The 9,926-nt window shown below is 45.3% G+C and overlaps 1 protein-coding gene across 1 annotated transcript; it reads left to right on the top strand.

Annotated features, from left to right (window-relative positions):
• The first annotated feature begins 1,414 nt into the window (after positions 1–1,414).
• On the top strand, positions 1,415–8,222 carry C3H1orf115 (chromosome 3 C1orf115 homolog). The gene is made up of 2 exons (XM_030554294.1): positions 1,415–1,780; positions 6,780–8,222. The coding sequence occupies exons 1-2, from the start codon at positions 1,523–1,525 to the stop codon at positions 6,897–6,899; spliced, it is 378 nt and encodes a 125-aa protein (XP_030410154.1). The 5' UTR covers positions 1,415–1,522; the 3' UTR covers positions 6,900–8,222.
• The last annotated feature ends 1,704 nt before the right edge of the window (positions 8,223–9,926 follow it).

Raw genomic sequence — 9,926 nt, 5'->3', positions numbered from 1 at the left:
CCTTCCCTTACACAGCTGAGAAGAGCACTCTGAAGAGCACTGAGCAATCCTTCCCTTACACAGCTGAGAAGAGCACTCTAGTCTTCCACTTGTCTGCTCTAACTGGAAGCAGTGTCAACTAAAGGTTAATGTGAACTTCCCTAATATGCTGTTAGAAATGGGGCCCTATATTTTGCCTTTATCCTGGAAGTTTCTTACCTTGAAGTTTTGTGGCCTGGCTTAAGCTTTCCTCACGTTTAATGAAGCTGAGGCCTAGATTCTTGAGAGGGGGAGGGTGCACAGTAGGATTAGATTTTTCTGATAGCTGTTGCCAGGAAGTGTGTGTAATTTTTAATATCTTGGCTGTTGTGAACACAGTTCAGAATCTGTACGTGGACAGTGATATATGCAACCAGGCTTAAGGTCTTGGGTACATTTCTCTAATAGCTACATCAAAGCCAACCAGGAGAAGCTTATTCATGAATTTCAGTCAGAAAGTCAAGGGTCAATCACCTACAACTGCCTCGGTAAGAATGAGTGAGATTTTCATTGGAAGAGCTGCAGTTCTGCTATACTTGACAAAGAGGTAGGATCTAGACATCTATGTTATCAAGTTAAAAGTTTCAAATCCTCTTTAACCCCCCCCCCCCCCTGCAACTGGGTCCTTGGGAAAGAGGGCTTCAGTCACAGGAGTTTTCTAATAGAGGAAAGGGGGATAAGAACATCAACACTTCGGCTGATGTTAAAAGTGATAGTTTTAAGGTAGGCAGCTCTGGGGAATTACAGGGCTGTAGGCCTCCACAAATCAATTCATTCCTAATTGTGACATCAGGAGCAGCCTTTGATCTGTGCTCTGTTCCTCCCACCACAGGGTAGAGGCCTTCATGCTGCATCTGTCCTTAACACTGCATATTGGTTCCTAATAACTGCAGGCCACCTTGCCTATCAGAGCTGCCCGAGCTTGTGTTCTCTGCACAGGGCCAGAAACAAAGCCCAGTTGAATCTGGTGGCTTGCAGAACACTGGAAAACTTTAGACCAGCCTTGACCAGTGTTTGGAGGGCAGGGCTGATGATGTTTCTAGAAAAGCCTGATGTGAGCATGGATGCTAGTGTCTCATTCAATCCTAAGGGGCCGAAGCATGCCCCTTGCCAAGGGCCCTAGCACTTCCAATGGGTTTAGAAAGCTAGGGGTAACCGGGAAGCTTTCTACAGGTTCAGCAACGGATTATGTCAAACACTCATCAAAACCCCCTTGGCCCTAGTTTCTAGTGGGCCGGGGAGGGACAGGGATCAAAGCCCAAGCGCCCTGCAGGAGGATGGCCCCGAGGCTGCTGTGACTTGCCTGTTTCTGCCGCACTGTGGACAGGGGAGGTTCCAATCCGGTCTGGGATGTAAGCGTGTTTCGCTTTAGCTCCACCTGTTGCTCTCCCTTGCCAGGCCACTGGAAAGTCCCGTCCTGTGCCTGGGAAGCAGGAAGGGCTCAAAGGTGCCGCCAGCCTGACTCTGAACCAGCCGTCCCATCTCGGGCGCGAGTGTCGGCACCATGACTGTGGGGGCCAGGCTGGGTGGGAAGGTGAAAGCCAAGTTCTCCCACTCGGGGCCCGGCGAGGACAAGATCTCCATCCTGGAGAGGCAGCAGCAGGAGGAGGAGAGCCTGGGAGCCCCCGGGAGCCAGGCAGAGGAGCCCTGCCGCTCCAAGAGAGTGCGCTTCGCCCTCCTCCCGGACACGTACGAGCCGCTGCGCCAGGAGGGCTCGGGAGGCCGGAACAAGTGCAAGAGGAAGCTGAGGAAGTACAGCAAGGTAAGGAGCCGGCCGCCCAGCCCTGGCGCTGCCCAGCCCCGGCGCTGCCCCCGGATCGAGCTCAGCCGGGCTGGCTAACAAACGCCGCGCCCGGGGCTGCTCCCCGGACCACACGGCCCCACGCTGCTTCGCCTGGGAGTCCCGGGCCTGCCCCTGCGGCGTTGGGCTGGGCCTTGGCACGCGGCTGCTCGCTGGCCCCAGAGTCCGTGTGCTCGGAGCTGGCCGGAGGCTGCAGTCAGTCCGGCGGGAAAACCGCCCCCCCCCCTCCGCTGGGGCGAGCAGCCGGCTAGCGATCGGCGCGCCCAGAGCAAAGCAGGGGCGCTCCACGGCCCTGGGTGCTGAGCACCGCAGGCTCAGGCTCTGCTGCCTGGCCAGGCGAGCCAGGAAGAGGTTACTAGCTCGCTCCAATAGGGCCAGAGGCCCCTGGGATGATCCCCGCGACTGACACTGACCAGCCCGGACTCTGCGCTCCACGCTCTCCCCAGCCAGGCGCTGTCGGTGTGTTTAGTGTAGCGGACGCTCCGCGGATTTAACTCTGTTTTAAATGCATCGTCTGCCTTTCCTCCAGGCTCCTCTTAGCACAGGGCTCTGCTGGTGGCTCGGCCTGGGCTAATGGGGGCGTTTCCACACCTAAGATCGGTTTCAGGACTTGATTTTCATTTATGCTCCAGAAACTGCACTTGAAACTTTAAGCACTATGGATCCTTTGCGTTCCTCCCGCACCTTTCCGTGAGAGGTTCTGCAAACATTACTGAACACAACCTCGCCACATTCTTGTGGGGTGTGTCAGTGCCCATTTCACTAACAGGTAAACCGAGGCACGTGCAGATTGCCATTCACACAAGATCACACAGAATCGTAGCAGAGCCTGGACTAGAACCTAAACATTGTGTCTCCATCCCACTTTCCTCCCTTCTAGGTCCCATTTTTAATGTGTGCAGTAAGACATGGCCCTGATTTTTCTGCTCTACTTGTGGCAGTGGTGCTTGTGTTGAGACCTATTAGTGGGGCAGGACAGCTTCCTCCTCTGTGTGTTAGAGGAGAGTGGAGGTGGGAGACTACAGCATTCTTCTATCCCTTCAACTTTCTTCTCTGCACCCTCTCGGCTGTGCAATGCAGCTTCAAAGAGAGAATTTACTGCAGGATCTGTCATGCTCCAGTGTCGCTAAATGTGACAACTCCCACTTTGTAGCCTGACACTGGAGGTGCAGACTTTAAAGCTCACAGTCTTCCTCTGTTGCTCCCTCCTTTAATGGTGAAGAGCCAGGCTCCTCTTCTCTCACTCAGACTCCTCTGTTAATCAGAGGGACAAAGGAAAATTAACTTGTCAGATGCTTTTAAATAGTCAATCACTGGCATCATAGACTCATAGACTCTAGGACTGGAAGGGACCTCGAGAGGTCATCGAGTCCAGTCCCCTGCCCTCATGGCAGGACCAAATACTGTCTAGACCATCCCCGATAGACATTTATCTAACCTACTCTTAAATATCTCCAGCGATGGAGATTCCACAACTTCCCTAGGCAATCTATTCCAGTGTTTAACTACCCTGACAGTTAGGAACTTTTTCCTAATGTGCTAGTAAATTGAAATGTCACAAAAATTGTATTAAAAAATCCAAAGACAGGGGAATGCAAACTAAGAGATGGTGCTAAAAAAAGGAATGAATACACCAGACAAACCCTAAATGCAAACACAAGTATAACTGCCCTGCCAGGAAGGTCGCTGCTGGTTTCGGGAAATAAAACTGGAGGAGGAATGGTCTTGTGGTGAAGGATGATGGGGAGATCTGCCTTCACTTCCTTGCTGTAGCACAGACTTCCTCTGTGGCCTTGGGAAAGTTACACTGTGTGTCTCTGTCTCATTTCCCCATCTGTAAAATAGGGCAATACTTCCCTACTGCGCAAAGGTGCTGTAAGGCTTGATTGATATATGTGAAGGGTCTGGACGTAGTGCTGATGGGAGCCTTACAGTACATAGATAGATGAGCAAGAGGGGGAAATTAGATAACAGCGAGCACTAGAAGTCACTTAGAAGTGCAGCAGTAGGAGACCCTCTTTTAGAGGGTTGCCAAGAATTTCTGGAACATTGCACCTCATTGAACTCTTATCAGTTGTTGCCCCATTTTACAGATGGAGAAATGAAGTGACATGCTCAAGGTTACGTCAGAAATAAGTGGCAGAGTTGGGAGTAGACTCCTGGTGCCCTGACACCTAGTCCTGTGCCTTGACCACAACACCATGTAGTGAACAATCCTGCACGGATTTCAGGGAAAGGGTAAGGGAAGTAACTGACAATTATTTCCTCAAACTTCTTGTAACTTCAGAAAGTTGTATGTATAAGTCTTAAAGGCACTAATCTCCATTGTCCTTGGGAGGTGAATCACAGACTGCTAAAAAGATACACTTAATATCCTACGGCTGCAACCCTGCCTTGGCACTGAAAAGTAAACTTGTGCTAACGTGATGAGTTCTCAGATCACTATAGTAACTAATAGTAATTGTCCAACAGCTTTCCTAGGTATGTAAAATCGCACTTAAAACTAACTTAAAATCATCCCTGAATATCTCTCTCAGAGATATTTTGAAGCTTTCTAGAAATATGCTGCTGCCATTCATAGGAAAGAGAAATGTCTGCTTGAAAGACAATTCATTAGTTAAATCTGAGGAAGCAGCCTGCTGACTTTTTTTTGTTCAGAAAAAACCAGTCCCATTAGAGAAGGAATGAAACTGACTCTCACTTAGATCAAAGGATAGAAAATCTGTCATTTCAGTCTGGAAATGGCACTAAGCTAATCCATGTGAGGGAAACTTTACATTTCTTTGTGCTACATTTCTCTAGTGTTCTTATTTTGACATCATTCTAATTAACTACCAGTATTAAGGGGTGGATTTTTTTCTTTTTCAGCAGCAACAAAAAAAGTATAGTGTCAGAGGGGTAGCTGTGTTAGTCTGGATCTGTAAAAGCAGCAAAGAGTCCTGTGGCACCTTATAGACTAACAGAAGTATAATAAGATTCCATATATCTATAAAATGATCAGTCTAGAGTTAAGGTGTGCCTGAAAATTGCACACAGATTTTAAGGGGGAAAAGTAACAATATTTTACTTTGGTAACTATCATCATTAAGGTCAAAAATCACTCCTATTCTGAAAGTAACATTCCTCTTGAATAATTTTGGTAACTCGTTGTTGTCCATTTAATTTGTGCCTGGTGCTCAGATTTGGGTCTTGGGGGCACTAACTGGGTCAGCCATACTCCAGCTCAGCCTCCTCCATTTCCCCCACAAAAAAATATTTTCACCGGCCACCTATGAGTGAGCCAAATAAATGATGTGGAAGTGGCAGCCAGTTGCCCATCCCTGGTTTGGGCTTAGGGCTCGTCTACACTTAAAACGTGACTGTGGCATGGCTGCACCACTATAGCATTTCAGTGAGGACTCTATCTGACGGGAGGGGTTCTTATATCGGTCCCCTGGAGGCCATAGCTAGGTTCTCCTATTGACCTAGTGCTGTCTATCTGGGAGATGAACTTGGTTTAACTGCATCACTCAGGGGACCAGGTATTGACCTAATTCTCTAGTATAGACTAGGCCTTAGTCTACACATAAGTTTACCTGCATAATTATATTGGTTAGGGGTGTCTTTTTTTATTGTTCTTGTTGCAGACACAGCTATGTAAGTAAAAGCCCTAGTATAGACACAGTACTAGTAGTGGGATAAAAGTTTTTATCCCAGTGTATCTTATGGCAGTTCTGGGACTGGGCATAAGCACTTTTAGACCAATAACTGCATCTACAGGGGTAAGGTTTGGCTTGTTTAATTATACCCATGTAGTTAAACTGGCAAACTCTTAACTGTAGACGAGGCACACAAAAGACAGGAAGGAAACAGAGGAGGAGTAACAGCAGATCCATGGCTGGGCTGGGAAAAGAACCCAGGCCTCCTGCCTTCTAATCTGCTTCTCTACTCACTGGTCTGTGCTGCCTCTCGATCTGGCCAGCCTAACGCTATTAAAACTTGTATAGGGTTTCATGGGAGTTTGGCCCATGAAGGGACATTGTCTGATCTCATCTGGTTTTTCAGATGCTGTAGTTCAATTTTAGGGAAAGCTACTTCTATAATAGAAATGGGTTGGATTCCACCAATTTTGTTTTAAACAGATAAACATTCTCCTGCAGCGTGTGCAGTGCAAACATTGCAATCTTGTGCTTGTCCCTGAGGGCCTGAAAGTAAATTTGACTAGAAGCTAACCATAAACAAAAAAGCACTGGCCCAGACTGTTTAACTGTCCAATCATGAGAAACACCAAATGTAAGTATCAAGTAGTATCAAGACTGAAAGGAAAATTAGATTAATATTTTCAATTTGAATAATATATCTTGGGTTTCCAGCAATGCTGTAAACAAATGTGTGAGTTTTTTATAGATATGTGTTGAAACAGAGATGGTCAAAATTTGAAATGTTGACAAAAAGAGTTGAAATGTTTGTGTACATTTCCATTAAACGTTCACCCCATTTTAACCAGCTAGTGTCCTTCTTAAATGCAAGCAATCTAATAGTCTTTACAACACACTTAAGGCTTGTCTGCCTGGGAAATCTCTACTGGTATAAGCTAAGGCGTGAGCTTAAACCTATATAGTTACACTGATATAACCCTGTTTCAACTCTCTTATTATCAGATGATGCCTTTTTTCAGTTTAGCTTAAGTTACTTTGGAGGGTGTTTAAAAATACCTCCAAAAATCCATTCTTGCTGCAGAATAAGAGTGTCCACATGCCAATTTATACTGGTATAACTATATCAGTTGAATTATGCTGGTCTGACAGGTAAAACTTTTCCCTGTGGACAAGCCCCAAGAAGATGGTGGGTCTGTTCATATTTTGAGGTTGTGGAAGGACATATAAAATGGCTGCTCTTTATTTGAGCTCCCCAAACTGTTTAATTTGATGTTATTTTCTGTTCTCTCTCTCTGTCCCGCCCCCTTCTTCCCTAAAAATAGAATGTTGGCAAAGCTCTCCAGAAAGGATGTCGCTACTTGGTGATTGGCCTACAAGGATTAGCAACTGCATATGCAGCACCCTTTGGAGTAGCCGCATCAGTAGCCTCCTTGGTCCGCTAGAGTGGCTCTGCCTGTCTCATAAAGGAAGAAAAAATGAGCTTTCATAGAGGAATTCGGTGATTTGTACTTCCCTAGCATTAGATCTGCTGCTGTGACCTGCATCTGAAAATTCTTTTCAACAACAACAAATGAAGATGCTGACGTGACAGAGTATCCTATTCTGGAACAATCTCATTTCTCCAGTGCCTTTCATGCAAACATCTCAAGTGCTCTTCAGCTATTAAAATCAGATCCAGTGAAAGAATGTACAAGCCAAGGAAATAATCATAGATTAATTGATCCAAAGTTTGTAATTCTAAATGAATTAATTTACTCAAGCCTGAGGCTGTGTGAAAAGGAGCAAAGGGGAAGGAAAAGCAAGTAGAAGAAAGAGAGAGGTATGAGTGGAAAAATGGGAAGGGGAATAAGGTGCAAGAAGTAGTGGGGATTTGATGCTGGTTATGAGGAGGAAAAGTCAAACTAATGTAAGAAAATAGAGATAGTAAAGGTATCAGGAAAAGGTAGCCTCACAGCCTTTGATTTGCCTGTGTATTTTAATGCTTTGTTAGTGACAGCTACAATCAATATGTTCAAATACTATATGTCTCAGGTCTGAGACATGGTAGTCTTTACTACCTCAGTATTGCCAATTCCAGACATTGAGAAATCATGCCTTGGACCCTGCAAAATCACGAGATTTGCTTAAAAATCGTGAGATTTGCTGAAAAATCATAAGATTTGAAGAATATATATATATATATATATGTAGTTTGCTTTCTGATTCTTGAGCCTTTAGGGTTGCCTCTAATCATGTTGCCAAGCTTTTCTCTGCAATTGTGAGGGCTAGAAAATTACACAAAATTCTCAGCTTTCATTTAAAAAAAAAAAAAAGTAATCACTTGACACTGGGAGCTGGGGCTTTAAGAAAAATACCAAATATCGCAAGACTCTGGAAAAAACACTCCCGGGCACATCTGAGGCCCATAGAATTCTACTAACTCTGTATTCATTTCATTGTGTGAAGGTTGTAGGAATGCCATATCAAAGTGAAACTTTCAGCTGGCTGGGCTAAGAAATTTGGATGGAGATCTCCTAGCATCACACTTTCAGGGAAACATATCTGAACCATTATTGACATGAGATCAAGCATTTTTCTTAGCAATATTTGGAGTTCTAAGATGTGCTTTTCTGCTATTCTTTTAATTAAATCTCGTTGGCGTGTTCTCTTTGCCTTATTATGAATGAACTGGAATTCCCTCGCTTAAGAACCAGATTGTGTTTCTCTGAATGGTGATCAGAAAAATGAAGAACTGTAAATAAAAATGCTCCCTTTGCTTTTGTAAATGTTGTTATTTTTAAGTGCACAAATGAAAGGAAGTTTTTTGTTCACAAAAAAGTACTGCATAGGCAGCTGCAGTGCAGGCTTCCCCACGTTGCTTATTAACAGGCCTCCGCCCTGCCCTGGAGAAACCATCACGGCCGATGAGAGATGATAGGTAAGTGGTGAAGGACCATATTGTCCTTGATATGTCAGCTCAAACTTCCAAAAAGGCTGCGAGTGGGTATCTGTTGTGATGGTGTTTTTTGCAATGTGAACTCTTGTCCACTCAGAGTTGCACTCAGACCCACAATCCTCACTTCACACAAGCCACCAAATGTGTTTGACTTAATCTCACTCCCTTGTTTTGTTTTGTTTTACAGCTCTGCATTTGCTTCCTTCTGAGAAATGAATGATTCTTTGGGTGGGGGAGGAAATAGCAAGAGGGATATATGGCTCAGGTTTTGATTCCATACCCAGCCAGCAGTTCTTATGCCATAATATAATAGCTGCTTGCTAATGGGTAACTCATAGACTCTAGCCTGTTATCACCAGGGAGTTTCCACAAAGGTAAATATGCACTTTAGCTTGTAAATTGCTCTGCCTGATGGTAACTGTGTTCTCTTGGCTACTGAACTATAGCCTCTCTTTGGCTGGTGCAGCTTCTATGGAATAGGCTTGTTTTAGTTGGGGATTGGTCCTGCTCTGAGCAGGAGGTTGGACTAGATGACCTCCTGAGGTCCCCTCCAACCCTGATATTCTATGATTCTATCAATGCATTTTCAAAGTGGGGCTAGAGATCAAGTTTTTAGTGGTGGGCTTAGGGCGGGGGAGGGGAAGGTTGAGGCTTTTTGGCAAGAGAAACTCATGCTAAATGATGCCTCCAAAACAGACCAAAACCCAACAATCAAACAACAAATCAAGAGAGAGAGACAATAAACAGCTGATATTGTTGGCATTAAATTGTGATTCATGTCAAGGCTGCTTTTCCTCCTTGAAATCAACTAGTTCATTTCTTGTGTAGGCTGCCAATTGCTGTCACTTATCTATATTTCTCAACCAATGCTTACCTCTCCCTCCTTCTTTCAACATAAAGTCAGTCTAAAGGCCTGGGGATCCTGGTGCTAGCATAGCACGGAATGAAAAAGCAGAGTACAGAATGCCAAGTCAGCAAACCCCCAACACATGGAAAAATTGGTTCAGTGACATGGAGCCTAATTTTCAGGAGTGCAAAGGGGCACATGACTCCCACTGTAGTCAGCTGTGCATGCCGAGCACCTCTGCTAATCAGGCCCTGGCATGTTTATAATCTGAAAAGGCAGCACTGTAAAACTTCTGGCCTCGGTGCAGCATGAATCTGAGTGAGATGGAGCATGTTCATACTTCATGAACAAAACAGTGCCAACCATCCTGTGGTGAGGTCCAGAGGGGCTCTGAAGTGACACCACATGCATAGAGGATCACCAGAGCAGTCTGTGGTTATACCTAGATGTTGGTAGGGGCCTTTCATGCTGTTACCTAAATACAGTGAACCTAGACAAATCAGTTACTGGAGATGGCCTACTGGAGGAGCAAAGTAAGTTGGGGGTATGGAATGGTTTGTTAAAATGAGACTGTCTCGTAGGCATGGCCTCTTGGACAGGTGGTGGTGTACCCTTTCAGGAAGAAGGCAATGTAACCGACCAAGTTGACCATGGTGGAAAAGGATAGTTGTCTTTATGTAGCAGACA

The sequence above is a fragment of the Gopherus evgoodei genome, chromosome 3 (assembly GCF_007399415.2).
Source record: "Gopherus evgoodei ecotype Sinaloan lineage chromosome 3, rGopEvg1_v1.p, whole genome shotgun sequence".
NCBI lineage: Eukaryota > Metazoa > Chordata > Testudines > Testudinidae > Gopherus > Gopherus evgoodei.
The sequence above is the reverse complement of the archived record's forward strand: the minus strand, read 5'-3'. Positions and strand labels throughout refer to the sequence as shown.

Coding starts and splice junctions, on each gene's coding strand:
- C3H1orf115 (XM_030554294.1), top strand. CDS start 1,523: ATGACTGTGGGGGCCAGGCTGGGTGGGAAGGTGAAAGCCAAGTTCTCC. Junction 1,781..6,779: donor AGCTGAGGAAGTACAGCAAG/GTAAGGAGCCGG, acceptor CCCTAAAAATAG/AATGTTGGCAAAGCTCTCCA.